General features: G+C 41.0%; 1 protein-coding gene across 26 annotated transcripts in view; it reads right to left on the reverse strand.

The window, feature by feature from the left end:
- LOC129821430 (E3 ubiquitin-protein ligase MYCBP2) overlaps positions 1-15,179 on the reverse strand; it is a 294,275-nt gene that overhangs the window by 180,119 nt on the left and 98,977 nt on the right. For all 26 annotated transcript variants that reach the window (XM_055879088.1, XM_055879085.1, XM_055879096.1 and 23 more), the window contains exons 12-16: positions 11,777-11,981; positions 11,415-11,579; positions 10,910-11,068; positions 10,530-10,734; positions 7,897-8,042 (exon numbers count right to left, since the gene is read on the reverse strand). In XM_055879088.1, coding sequence (XP_055735063.1) covers positions 7,897-8,042; positions 10,530-10,734; positions 10,910-11,068; positions 11,415-11,579; positions 11,777-11,981 — 880 coding nt within the window. The remainder of the gene's footprint in view (positions 1-7,896; positions 8,043-10,529; positions 10,735-10,909; positions 11,069-11,414; positions 11,580-11,776; positions 11,982-15,179) is intronic.

Genomic DNA, 15,179 nt, shown 5'->3' on the forward strand with positions numbered 1-15,179 from the left:
GGTGAAGTGAAAAATTTGTGCAATATAGCGAGATTCAGTTTGAATTCTAAGGCTGCAGTTTCACCCCCCTTATCCTAGATCTAAGGGGCAGCATCGATCTTGAGCTTTGCATGAAGACAAACTAGACAGACGTGCTACTAGCTAGCTAAAGTTGAAGTCGGAAGTTTACATACACTTAAGTTGGAGTCATTAAAACGTGTTTTTCAACCACTCCATAAATTTCTTGTTGACAAACTATAGTTTTGGCAAGTCAGGTAGGACATCTACTTTGTGCTTGACAGAAGTAATTTTCAAACAACTGCTTACAGACAGATTAGTTCACTTATAATTCACTGTATCACAATTCCAGTGGGTCAGAAGTTTACATACACTAAGTTGACTGTGCCTTTAAACAGCTTGGGAAATTCCAGAAAATTATGTCATGGCTACAAAAGCATCTGATAGGCTAATTGACATCATTTGAGTCAATTGGAAGTGTACCTGTGGATGTATTTCAAGGCATACCTTCAAACACAGTGCTTCTTTGCTTGACGCCATGGGAAAATCAAAAGAAATCAGCCAAAAACTCAGAAATAAAATGGTAGACCTCCACAAGTCTGGTTCATCCTTGGGAGCAATTTCCAAATACATGAAGGTACCACGTTCATCTGTACAAACAATAGTAAGCAAGTATAAACACCATGGGACCCCACAGCCGTCATACCCCTCAGGAAGGAGACGCGTTCTGTCTCCTAGAGATGAACATACTTTGGTGCAAAAAGTGCAAATCAATCCCAGAACTGCAGCAAAGGACCTCATGAAGATGCTGGAGGAAACAGGTACAAAAGTATCTATATCCACAGTAAAACAAGTCCTATATCGACATAACCTGAAAGGCCGCTCAGCAAGGAAGCAGCCAATGCTCCAAACCCGCCATATAAAAAGCCACACTAAGGTTTGCAACTGCACATGGGGACAAAGATCATACGTTTTGGAGAAATGTCCTCTGGTCTGATGAAACAAAAATATAACTGTTTGGCCATAATCACCGTCGTTATGTTTGGAGGAAAAAGGGGGAGGTTTGCAAGCCGAAGAACACCATCCCAACCGTGAAGCGCGGGGGTGGCAGCATCATGTTGTGGGGGTGCTTTGCTGCAAGAGGGACTGGAGCACTTCACAAAATAAATGGCATCATGAGGTAGGAAAATGATGTGGATATATTGAAGCAACATCTCAAGACATCAGTCAGGAAGGTAAAGCTTAGTCGCAAATGGGTCTTCAAAATGGACAATGACCCCCAAGCATACCTCCAAAATGGCTTAAGGACAACAAAGTCAAGGTGTTGTGAGTGGACGTCACAAAGCCCTGACCTCAATCCTATAGAAAATTTGTGGGCAGAACTGAAAAAGCATGTGCGAACAAGGAGGCCTACAAACCTGACTCAGTTACACCAGCTCTGTCAGGAGGAATGGGCCAAAATTCACCCAACTTATTGTGGGAAGCTTGTGGAATGCTACCAGAAATATTTGACCCAAGTTAAACAATTTAAAGGCAATGCTACCAAATACTAATTGAGTGTATGTAAACTTCTGACCCACTGGGAATGTGATGAAAGAAATAAAAGCTGAAATAAATTATTCTCTCTACTATTATTCTGACATTTCACATTCTTAAAATAAAGTGGTGATCCTAACTGACCTAAGACAGGGAATTTTTACTAGGATTAAATGTCAGGAATTGTGAAAAACTGAGTTTAAATGCATTTGGCTAAGGTGTATGTAAACTTCCGACTTCAACTGTGTATCATAATGCTAAATCAGCTTTATGCTGAGAGCCCAGTGTTTCTTCTACTATTACTTGAGCGAGACGCCCTGGCCTGATCCCAGACCTGTTTGTGTGTATGTTTGGGCTAAACAGCAGATTTGGGATGTGGCTAAGGAGGATGGTCTACGGTAGTTCATCTGAACTGGTTTGACCTCGAGACCCAAATTGAACCAGGTTGTCTCAGTCGCCGACCCTTTAACTATACTGAAGGAAAATAATTCAGAGATCAAATTATTTAATCACTTTTTATCTGGATTTAGTCGATTAACACTGAAAGGCCTGGCCTTTCAGGTTACAAGAACACGCTAGAGAACGTTGCCGGGCGTCCCCTTATCAACCCACAAGGTGTGCAAACATAAGCACCAATGCTTGCTAAATAGTGCATAATCTATTGTCAAAGATAAGTTGCATGAAGAAATATTTGTGGGAGATCTATATATATATATATATATATATATATATATATATATATATATATATATATATATATAGAGGTCGACCGATTAATCGGAATGGGCGATTTCAAGTTTTCATAACAATCGAAAAATCGGTATTTTTGGGCGCCGATTTGCCGTTTTTTCTTTTTGTTGTTTTTTTACACCTTTATTTAATCTTTATTTAACTAGGCAAGTCAGTTAAGAACACATTCTTATTATCAATGACGGCCTAGGAACGTTCTGCCTGGCAGAACAACAGATTTTTAACATTGTCAGCTTATCTTATAAAAAACAATCAATCAATGACTGTCATTGCTCCAATGTGTACTTAACCATAAACATCAATGCCTTTCTTAAAATCAATACACAAGTATATATTTTTAAACCTACATTTAACTAAAAGAAATCCAGGTTAGCAGGCAATATTAACCAGGTGAAATTGTGTCATTTCTCTTGCGTTCGTTGCACGCAGAGTCAGGGTATATGCAGTTTGGGCCGCCTGGCTCTTTGCGAACTAATTTGCCAGAATTTTTCGTAATTATGACAACATTGAAGGTTGTGCAATGTAACAGGAATATTTAGACTCATGGATGCCACCCGTTAGATAAAATACAGAACGGAATAAACGTTTTGTTTTCGAGGTGACAGTTTCCGGATTAGTCAAAGGTATATGGTTTAGAGAGAAATAGTCGACGCGTTATAATTCCTGTAATAACTTGCGGCTGAATTTGAAAGGGGTTCCTTCGTTATTTTACCGTTCATGTCTTCCATAGAGAATGTCTTGATCTACTTCAAATAAGGTCTGTGTTTCGTACAGGCTTAAACCGCCTCGACATTTTGATACCCGTGTAAATCTCACTAGGATAAGGTAACGTTTGTCAACATATTTTCATAAATCCACTCTACAATTTTTTTAAATCTTCGCTTATATTTAGCCAATATTGATCAGAGTTACCTTGTCCTATGGATATCTACACAGTTATAAAATTGGCACGGTGATGTAAGCCTACACGAAACACAGACCTTATTTTAAGTGAATCTAAAAAATATCCTATGGAATAAATGAAGGAACCGCTTTTCAGATTTTGCTAGAAGGTGTCATGGGAATTATGACTCGCACTTTGGTTGTCAATTCTTACCATGCCCATTATTAAAATAAGATTTCCTGCATATAGAAATTAAAGTTTTTGTTTTCAACATTCATCACAGGTAACTTACTCTATTTTTATTCAAACAGTTGAGAGTATTTGTCCTAAGCAGACTCTTCAGTATCATTTTCACTTCAGAGCTGTGTGCGTGTGTGTGTATTTATGTATTATATTAAGTTAAAATAAAAGTGTTCATTGTTCATTCAGTATTGTTGCAATTGTCATTATTACAAAAATGTGTATGATATATATTTATTTTTTATTTATTTAATTTAAATAAATCGGCTGATTAATCGGTATCAGATTTTTTTGTCCTCCAATAATCGGTCGACCTCTAATATATATAGAGTCACGTGTATGTTATGTATAATTCTACAAATTCCTAGAAAAAACATAGGCCTAAAGCCTATTTTAGCTTCCGTTACAATAAAAACATTACAGTGTAATCCATTTGAACAAACTTATTTATAGATTCAATTAGTAATATATGTATAGTAATTAATAAAGTCCAGTTACAGCCTCTTTTGACAAAGTAGATTAAAAAGATATGTGAAATGATTTGCTGTATTCCTAAACAAAAGCACCAGTACAATGACAATTGTAAAGGATGAATATCATAAATAAATAGCATATTTAATTTTACACTCATCATGTTACGATTACTAATTGCTTAGTAGCCATAGCAATGCTGCTGTGCGAGTGGTCATGTACTGAATGCATGGACAGCACGGGTATCTAGGAAAAAGTAGACATTTGGAAATAGAGCTGCGCCTCTTGAATTATGAGAGTTATTCGTCAAAGTGCAACTGAAACCGCCGAACATGCTCTTTCTGATACTATATAGTAATCAAAAATGTTTTACCTGCATGTGACTCTGAAGGAGGATTTGATTAAGTGATGCTCCTCTCCGTGTAAATTACAAGATGTGCCCATTTCTTCATGTACCATTTGACAACTGATAGGTCTAATATTGTCACTGATCAGATTGTCAATTTAAATTTAGTCTATAGGCTAACTCTTACTGTGTGTGAAATTAGTTTTGGTATAGTTTCGATGGGCCGGCTGTGAAGGCTGACTGGCATCGTTTCTTTCCCGCTCATCGACTTGGATAGAGTTGGATATGTTTTGCATTAACCTAAAGGCCTACTACAAGACAGGATGTTTTAATTTCCCTTACAATACATCGGATTAGTGATGGAGCTACAGTAAATAAAACAGTCAAGACCAATATTAGCCCGCAAGGTGCTCGGTCAAAATATTAACATGATAAATAGGCATAACAAACTCATCATTACACTATTACTGTTCGAAATGAAATCCACCTCTTCACCCTCATCATTCAGTTAAAAATATTTAAATTCAATTGTGAAGAAACTTGGACAATTATCGCCCATTCGGTCTATTTCTCATTCATTCAGTGGGCTGGCATCGTTTGCTTTGCTGGATAGAGTCAAGGATATATGTTTTACATTATTCTAAAGGCCTACTGCAACAAGTATCATGTTCTTGTTGCCCTTACAATAAATTAGCTTATTAAGAGTTAGAGTAAATAAAACAGTTCCATAACGGTTTCTTTTTACAAAGTTAAACTTAAGAGAATGGAAATCAACCCCCAAGGAGCACTGTCAAATTGTTTGCTGCTGATAAATAGACATAAAACTCATAATGACACTATAGTATTATCTAAATTAAATCAACCTCTTTAACCTCCTTATCATTCAGTTAGGCTTAAATTAGATTTTAAAGGTGCAAAATTACAGCCCATTCAACAATTTGTCATTCATTCAGAAGAGAGAGAAGAGAAGAGAAGAGAAAGACGCATTAGCGCCTGGCTGGGTACCAATGTCCTACAGCACATTGTCTTGGTGGGTTAAGTTAGGAATAGGTGTGAAAACAGGTTCTAAACAATTTTCTGTTTGTTATTTCTGACAAATGAGAAGTGTAAAATACAAACATTTAGGAAGTCAGGGAAGGTGCTGGACGTAGCATTTTTTGGGGGCTGATATTTTTTTAGGCCGTTGGCCTGCGGCGGATTTAGTGTTAAGTTCAGATTGGGGAATACATATTTTTTACACAGACACCGGTGACCCATTCAAAACTTCCTGCGACCCAAATCACCAGCTAAAAATCGCTGGTCTAAGGCAGGGCAGTAATTGCAGCTCAAGGGCCACATCGGGAATTAAAAATTCATCGGAGTGCCTCATTTTTTTCCCGTTATCGTTGGACAGAAAACTGAAATTGCTCTGTTTGTCCTAACCGCAAATAGCAGACAGAACCGTGGTTACATGAGTTACCTCTATGCTGTTATTTGGCAGGCGCCTGGTTTCGGGAAAACATTGGCTGAGACATGTAGCTATGGTAAAGCAGTATGCTGACATGGAATGACAGACAAAATAGAAATAAAAGAAGCAGACAACAGTAATGGCTTGTAACCTGTGACAGAGTGCCTTCAGTAAGTATTCACACACCCCTTGACATTTTACATATTTTGTTGTGTTACAGCCTGAATTTAAACTGGATTCGATTTTGATTTGTTGTCACTGGCCTACACACAGTACCCTATAATGTCAAAGTGGAATGATGTTTTTCAAAATATTTACAAATTATACTCAACAAAAATATAAAAACGCAACATTTTCAAAGACTTTACTGAGTTACAGTTCATATAAGGCACTCAGTCAATTTAAATAAATGCATTAGGCCCTAATCTACAGATTTCACATGACTGGGAATAAAGATACGCATCTGTTGGTCACAGATACCTTAAAAGAAAAAGGTTGGGGCGTGGATCAGAAAACCAGTCAGTATCTGGTGTGACCACCATTTGCCTCATGCAGCGCGACACATCTCTTTTGCAAAGTTGATCAGGCTGTTGACTGCGGCCATTGGAATGTTGTTCCGCTCCTCTTCAATGGCTGTGCGAAGTGGCTGGATATATGCAGGAACTGGAAAACGCTGTCGTACACGATCCAGAGCATTCCAAACATGCATCTGAGCTTTGTGTTGTGTGACAAAACTGCACATTTTAGAGTGGCCTTTTATTATCCACAGCACAAGATGCACCTGTGTAATGATCATGCTGTTTAATCTGCTTCTTGATATGCCAAACCTGTCAATTGGATGGATTATCTTGGCAAAGAAGAAATGCAAAGAGATTTTTGAGAGAAATCAGCATTTTGTGCGTATGGATAATTTCTGTTGCGTTTATATTTTTGTTCAGCGTAATTAAACATTTTCATCTGAAATATCTTGAGTTAATAACTATTCAACCCCTTTGTTATGGAAAGACTAAATGTTCAGGAGTAAAAATGTCCTTAAGTCACATAAATTGCACTGTGTGCAATAATACTTTCTAAAGTGATTTTTGAATGACCACCTCCTTTCTGTACCCAACACATACAAAAACAGAATCAACCACAAAGACCAGAGAGATTATCCAATGCCCCTTAAAGGGCACCTATCGGTAGATGGGGGGGGGGTGACTTTGAATATCCCTTTGAGCATGGTGGTTATTAATTACACTTTGTATGATGTATCAATACACCCAGTCGCTACAAAGAGACAGGATCAACAACATGTTTGTTACTCCACAATACTAACCTAATTGACAGAGTGAAAAGGATGCCTGTACAGATTACAAATATTCCAAAACATGCATCTTGTTTTCGACAAGGCACTAAAGTAACACTGCAAAAAATGTCCTGAATAAAAAGTGGCATGTTTGGGGCAAATCCAATACAACACATTACTGAGTACCACTCTCCACATTTCAATTATAGTGGTGGCTGCATCATGTTATGGGTATGCATGTAATCATTAAGGACTGTGGAGTTTTTCAGGATAAAAAATAAACGGAATGGAACTAAGCACAAGCAAAATCATAGAGGAAAACCTGGTTCAATCTGCTTTACACCAGACACTGGGAGAGGAATTGACCTTTCACCAGGTCAATAACATAAAAAACATAGCTAAATCTACACTGGAGTTGCTATCCAAAAAAGTGAATGTTCCTGAGTGGCCGAGATAGTTTTTACTTAAATCTGCTTGAAAATATATGGCAAGACTTGAAAATGGTTGGCTAGCTATGATCAACAACCAATTTCACAGAGCTTGAAGTATTTTGAAAAGAATTACGGGCAAATATTGTACAATCCAGAAGTGCAAAGCTCTTATAGACTTACACAGAAAGACTCACAGCTGTAATCGCTGCCAAAGTTGATTCTAACATGTATTGACATAGGGGTGTGAATACTTATGTAAATGAGATGTTCAATACATTTGCAAAAATGTCTTCTTTTTTTAAAATTAACTTTGTCATTATGGGGTATTGTGTGTAGACGGGTGAGAGAATTTTTTTAATCAATTTTGAATTCAGGGAGTAAGTCCAGGGGTGTGAATACTTTCTGAAGAAACTACATACAGTGTGAAAAAGGTTGTGACTGATTGAGAATGAGTACAACAAACATGAACACGCAGATATATTGAACAACTGTTATTGTGTGGTGTACCTAGTAGTAGATCTAGTGGTATCATCTCCTTGACAGCGTCGAAGATGCCCCTCTGTCTGACCTCCTGTCCATCAAGCTCCCTGGCGCAGGCTTTGCAGCAGCCACACGCTGAGCAGCCAGACTCCCCAGAACCACAGCCACAGATACTGAGAGGGAGAGAGAAACACAGACAAAACATCAATACAAACATACAAAGACAGACAGACATCCACCAGACAAGACAAAGCATACAAACACACACACACAGACAAATATCAGTGAATCTGATCAGCATTCAAATCACCTTTGGGATGGTGTTCCTCGGCTTGCAAGCCTCCCCCTTTTCCCTCCAAACATAATTTGTCATTACTGCCAAACAGTTCTATTTTGTTTCATCAGACCAGAGGACATTTTTCCAAAAGGTACAATCTTTGTCCCCATGAACAGTTACAAACCGCAGTCTGGCTTTTTTATGGCAGTTCTGGAGCAGTGGCTTCTTCCTTGCTGAGTGGCATTTCAGGTTATGTTGATATAGCACTCGTTTTATTGTGGTATTTAGATACTTTTGTACCCGTTTCGTCCAGCATCTTCTGGGATCGATTTGCACTTTTCGCACCAAAGTATGCTCATCTCTAAGAGACAAAATGCGTCGCTTTCCTGAGCGGTATGACGGCTGCGTGGTCCCATGGTGTTTATACTTGCGTACTATCGTTTGTACAGATGAACGCGGTACGTTCAGGAATTTGGAAATTGCTTCCAAGGATTAACCTGACTTGTGGAGGTCTACACTTTTTTTGTAGACCTTGGCTGATTTCTTTTGATTTTCCCATGTCAATAAAAGAGGCACTGAGTTTGAAGGTAGTCGTTGAAATACATCCACAGGTACACTTCCAATTGACTCAAATGATGTCAATCAGCCTATCAGAAGCTTCTAAAGCCATGACAATATCTGGAATTTTCCAAGCTGTTTAAAGGCACAGTCAGCTTAGTGTATGTAAACTTCTGACCCACTGGAATTGTGATACAGTTAATTATAAGTGAAATAATCTGTCTTTAAACAATTGTTGGAAAAGTTACTTGTGACATGCAAAGTAGATGTCCTAACCGACTTGCCAAAACTATAGTTTGTTTACAAGAAATTTGTGGAGTGGTTGAAAAACGAGTTAATGACTCCAACCTAAGTGTATGTAAACTTCCGACTTTAGGTACTCATTTAGGTAGGTTACCGTGGTGTTCTTGGGCACAGGAACTATGGTGGTCTGCTTGAAACATGCTGGTATTACATAATCGGTCACGGACAGCTTGAAAATGTCAGTGAAGACACTTGCCAGCGCATGCTCAGAGTACACATCCTGGTAATCCTTTTGGCCCTGCATCCTTGTGAATGTTGACCTGTTTCTAGGTCTTTCTCACATCGATCACACAGTCGGCCGGAACAGCTGGTGCTCTCATGCATGCTTCAGTGTTGCTTGCCTCGAAGCGAGCATAGAAGTAATTTAGCTCGTCTGCTAGACTTTTGTAACTGGGCAGCTCGCGGCTGTGCTTCCCTTTGTAGTCCGTAATAGTTTGCGTTGAGTGTAGTACGATTCAATCTTAGTCCTGTATTGTCAAGTTGCCTGTTTGATGGTTCATCGGAGGGCATAGCGGGATTTCTTATAAGCATCCAGGTTAGAGACCCGCTCCTTGAAAGCGGCAGCTCTAGCCTTTAGCTCAGTGCGGATGTCGCCTGTAATCCATGGCTTCTGGTCGGGAAATGTACGTACGGTCAACTGTGGGGCTGACGTCATCGATGCACTTATTGATGTAGGCAGTGACTGATGTGGTGTACTCCTCATTTGAAGAATCCTGTAACATATCCCAGTCTGTGCTAGCAAAACAGTCCTGTAGCTTAGCATCAGCGTCATCTGACCACTTTCGTATTGACCAAGTCACTGGTACTTCCTGCTTTAGTTGTTGCTTGCAAGCAGGAATTAGGAGGATAGAGTTATGGTCAGATTTGCCAAAAGGAGGGCGAGGGAGAGCTATGTACACGTCTCTGTGTGTGGAGAAAGGTGGTCTCGAGTTTTTTTATCCTCCGGTTGCACATTTAACATGCTGGTAGAAATGAGATCAACCGGATTTAAGTTCCCCTGCATTCAAGTTCCCGGCCACTAGGAGCGCCGCCTCAATGAGCATTCTCTTGTTTGCTTATGGCCTTATATAGCTCATTGAGTGCCGTCTTAGTGCCAGCATCGGTTTGTGGTGGTAAATAGACAGCTACAAAAAATATAAAAACTCTCGGTAAATAGTGTGGTCTACAGCTTACTGATTTGTAAAGACAGAGCACAAGGTACCAACAAATAGACGTGCCAAAAAACCCTAATCATGAAAACATACATTTTACATTTTAGTCATTTAGCAGACGGTCTTATCCAGAGCGACTTACAGGAACAATTAGGGTTAAGTGACTTGCTCAAGGGCACATGGACAGAATATTTTACCGAGTCTGCTCGGGGATTCCAACCAGCAACCATTCAGTTACTGGCCCAACGCTCTTAACTGCTAGGCTACCTACCACCCGTAGACCCAACCATAAATGTACTTTCTCTTAACAAAGATAGACCAACTAGTGAATGGTGGGTGTGTGTGTCTGCCTCTTCGTCAAGTTTCCTTACCCTCCGGGTACTCTGTCGGGCCGTCCGCTGCTGACACAGCTGGCTCCGTAGCCGGTGCAGTCTCCACACACGGTGCACACCATGCACTGATCCAGCTTCCACTTGTGCATGCCCGGCTGGCACATCATGCTCTTCTCCTCCTTCTCCTCCAGCTCATCCTCCAGGTCCTCATCCATGGCCGTCGCCATGCTTTCCACGCCAAATGCTACAGGGGTTAGAGAAGATGTTCACATGAATGGGTGATGAACGCAAAATACACAATATATACACATGCAAAGAAAGTGGTGTTTGGTGTGCATACCGTATATTGAAGTTTGTTGTGTTGTGTGGTAATTTCTGTGCTCGTGCATGCTCAGGTGTGTGTCCGTCATGCATGTTACCTTTCCCCGCCTGGTTCATGGCCCCTGTTTCTCGGCCACACTGGCCCTTGTTGTTGACCCCAAACGTCCAGACCTCTCCACTCTTAGTCAAGACACAGGTGTGGGCCTTCCCCATGGCTACCTGGGTTACAATGTGACTCTTCAGGTCTGACACCTGGCCTGAAGGGGGCACAAAAGAAAGGAGAAAACATTGATAATGTATAGTGACTGTTAAAGACCTAGCTTTATCCTGACTTGAATCATGGTACATTTCACTAAACTGAGCTGAAATCTATCAACATTTCCAGGCTATAAAAGACCCTTATCAAACCAACATGGCTTTTCAAAAGCTTACTTTGACAGCCATGTTGTAATATTTCAGACGTGAACATTTGCACGAATGATCACTACCCAGATTAACCCTCTCTGTCCCACTCAAGTTCATCAGCATGACTAACACAAATTAGCATTTGCACTAGCCAACACAACCCAAATGTACCCTTTCCCTAGTCTCTATCCCACTCACAGGTGCTGTCGCTATAGATAGCGTCCTTGCCGAACATGTATAGCTCTCCATCCTTGGTGACGATGCTGCTGCTGCCGTTGTTGCAGGCCGTGTTCACCGCCGTCTTGGTCTCCAGCTTCATCATCTTCTTGGGCTTGTAGGGCTTCGGCTGGCGCCGGCTCTTGGCTGAAGGGTTGAAACAAAACGTTAGAGAATCATCTCTATGCAAGAGGCGCACAAAGTTGGTTGGAGATTATTCTGAATACAGTGCCTTTCCCCTTCCCTCTCCCGTTGAATAATCTTATATCATGACTTATTGGTGTGTGTGCTGTAATGTACGCGTGTTCTTGTCTGGGTAGGTGTGTGTTCACATCCATACTTACTGGACTCTCCATCTTCTCCCTTGCTCGCGGAGCCAGTGAAGAACACGCTGCCATCCTCTGCCACCAGCAGGGCGTGCGAGCCGTCGTGGCCCACCGAGAACTGGACGATCTTAGGTGACTTGGTGATGGGCAGTTCCACCCATTTACCTGCCGACGGACCACCCTGCTTGATGCCCAGGCTCTGGTACTTCCCTGTGTAGTAGATCTGAGGAGGGAGAGGAGGGGTGAGAGGGAGAGGAAAGGGAGAGAAAATATTTTAATAGGAACTGCCGCATAAAAAAAAACTTTTTATCATGACATATCAGTTATTAGCCCAAAATGTACTAGCTAGTGTAAAACCTTCAATTCTGGACATAGTCATAGCCACTTATGACTGAAAAGTACTGTTACCGAAATCCCTCATTTGTTTAAGAAAAACATTCCCTATTCCGTCAACCCTTGCTCTCTTTACGTGACACATGTATGCATGTCACCAAAGACCTAAACGCACAGGACTAGTATTACTAGAGAACATTGGTTATGTAATTTTACTCCAGAACGCCCGTTATTCCAGAGGACGATTCGGAAGGGAATTTACAGTTATGACGGAAGCCTGGATGTTTTTATTCCAGGACATGTCCAGGTGATAGGGACACACGGATAACTCCAGCTTGGTTCCCAAGTTTCTAAACCATACCAAACCATCTTTCTATAGTGTCGCAATATTAGTAGAATTGAGGAAGTGTGATCATAATCATTAGGATATTTTAGCAATCCGCAGTACGTCCTAAATGCCCCCCAGCCTTCAGATGTGAGCTGAACAGTGCAATTGCACTTGCGATGCATTTTAAGGCTATGGATGACAAAGTTAAATTGTAATTTCCAAACGTTTAGGTCAGTTGCATGCTGCTTTGCGATCAATTAACAGTAAGGGTTGCATTAAATAGGCTCAATATTTTTGACTCATACATTTGGCAATACACAATTCATACGCACAAAACACATAAACAAAAGCATTCACTATGAAATTGGTAGTCCAATCACATATAGCTTATGCGCAGCACTTAGTTCAATTTATCAAATCAGTTATTGTTTTCTTGTGCAAACCTCGAGCAACACCTGTCAAACTCAGACGTTTATCCCAAAATACAGGGATGTTGATTCACACCGGACTAATATTATCAGAGGACCATGGAGTTCGACAAAAAGAGTACATTATTCTGGCTGGAATTGTTACTCTCCTGCCATATACAAATGACAGATGTGGTGTTTTATACTCGTGCAAATAATTGCATTACCCGACCTTCACCAGCAAAACTAATCCCTTTGAAATAGGGCACGAGCTACAGCATATCATAAACACATCAATAAATTGGTTAGAACAAACTCTAAACACTAACACATGACAGCAAATTGGATGCAGAGGACGTGATTGTAGATAATCCTGAATGAATCGTGAACAACGATGAGTAAGAAAGTTACAGAGGGTCAAAAATCCTACCCCCAAGACATGCTTACCTCTCACCATTATCAATAACAGGAGCGGTTAGCATGTTTGGGGGTACGATCTTTGACCCTCTGTAACGTGTGTGTGTGTGTGTGTGTGTGTGTGTGTGTGTGTGTGTGTGTGTGTGTGTGTGTGTGTGTGTGTGTGTGTGTGTGTGTGTGTGTGTGTGTGTGTGTGTGTGTGTGTGTGTGTGTGTGTGTGTTGAGTCACAGGTCAACTGCTCCTATTTTTACATTGGCTGGCTGGCTGGAACAGAGGGGGAAACATGCAGATAAAGCCAGCAGTGGCGATTACGGCCTTCTCAGACTAGGTCCTGGCTAGCTAGCACGGCTACACTATCTCACAGGGCCTACACTACGACACCCATACACCGAGGCAAAGACACGCACTTAGTCAAAACGAACTTGATCCCTGGCATTTAGAGAAGGTAAACACACAAGCAGTTACAATTACAAACAAGCTCACATAAACATACACCTTTCCTATAAGTATTACTATCTAGGCCTAATGTTTGTTTTTTGCGGTCTCCCGGAAGAGCAGCTTCCAGCTAAATGGGGATTGGGGATCCAAATAAACTATCCCACAAACATGGTTGTATTTCCATCTGTCACTTAGGCATCCAGATAGGTCCAAACTACAGTCTATTTCGTTTTTTGGGAATTAGAGGATTTCCCAGTGCTGGTGGTTGGTCAGTGGTTTCCCTCCTGCAGGCCCTGCTTTGTTTAACTGGGAGGAACGGGTGGCACAGACAGCAGCAGGGCAATGCAGCAGTGGACAGATTGCTCTGCTAGATGGATGGAATAACCAATGACTTCCAGTTATTTAAGCATAGAAGTGGCACAATCTTGTCTCGAAGCTCTACGGACAATTCCTTCGACCTCATGGCTTGGTTTTTGCACTGACATGCATTGTCAACTGTAGGGCCTTATATAGACAGGTGTGTGCCTTTCCAAATCATGTCCAATAAATCCAATTTACCACAGGTGGACTCCAATCAAGTCGTAGAAACATTTCAAGGATGATCAATGGAAACAAGATGCACCTGAGCTCAATTTCGAGTCTCATAGCAAAGGGTCTAAATACATATGCAAAAAAGGATCTGTTTTTTTATTTTTAATACATTTGCAAAAATGTTTAAAAACCTGTTTTCGCTTTGTCATTATGGGGTATTGTATGTAGAATGATGAGGAAAATAGTTTATTTAATCCATTTTAGAATAAGGCTGTAACGTAACAAAATGTGGAAAAAGTCAAGGGGTCAGAAAACTTTGACGGCACTGTAGGTCTGGAAAAATACATCAGTTATTGTCTCTTATTTTTCTACTCTGCCTATAAATCATTATCTCTGCGACACGGATTAAGTTGCTGTGTCTCTTCTCAAGGAGGATTCGCCGTAAAGAGGAAAAATTGGGCATTTTGTGCGTTGCAGGAGCTGTATATACTAAGCTCTCTTCCGGGACAATGTAGACACATCAGAGTTCCAATGCAACAACTGTTCACTCGCTGAACACTATAGAGAAGTGGCTACTCTGAGCAAACAGATTAGGAATTTGCACAATCTACTGGGGAAAGCCACCACACAGCCTGGACGCCTGCTGAGAGTAACACCACCAACGCCTTCCAGAGACCCCTTCCCGAAGAAGTCTCCCATTCCCCTGATACTGTCACCATTCCAGCTGCCCAACCATGGAAGCACATCACCTGCCATAGGCCAAATGGAGGGAAGCAACCTATGGCGAGTGGGGTACTTTGGCGTTGGGAAGCCCGACTCAAATCCAGTTGCCGAAAATATTAGCTCTCCTGGCTTTGAAAGATCCAGCGCTATCATCCCCTATTCTGCCTAGGATCACCGGACCTTGAGGATGTCTGATGCACCGGCCCCTCCGTAAACCACACTGAGTTTTGTGTTTGGTTCAAG

Source organism: Salvelinus fontinalis, chromosome 23 (genome assembly GCF_029448725.1).
Source record: "Salvelinus fontinalis isolate EN_2023a chromosome 23, ASM2944872v1, whole genome shotgun sequence".
In the NCBI taxonomy this organism is placed as follows: domain Eukaryota; kingdom Metazoa; phylum Chordata; class Actinopteri; order Salmoniformes; family Salmonidae; genus Salvelinus; species Salvelinus fontinalis.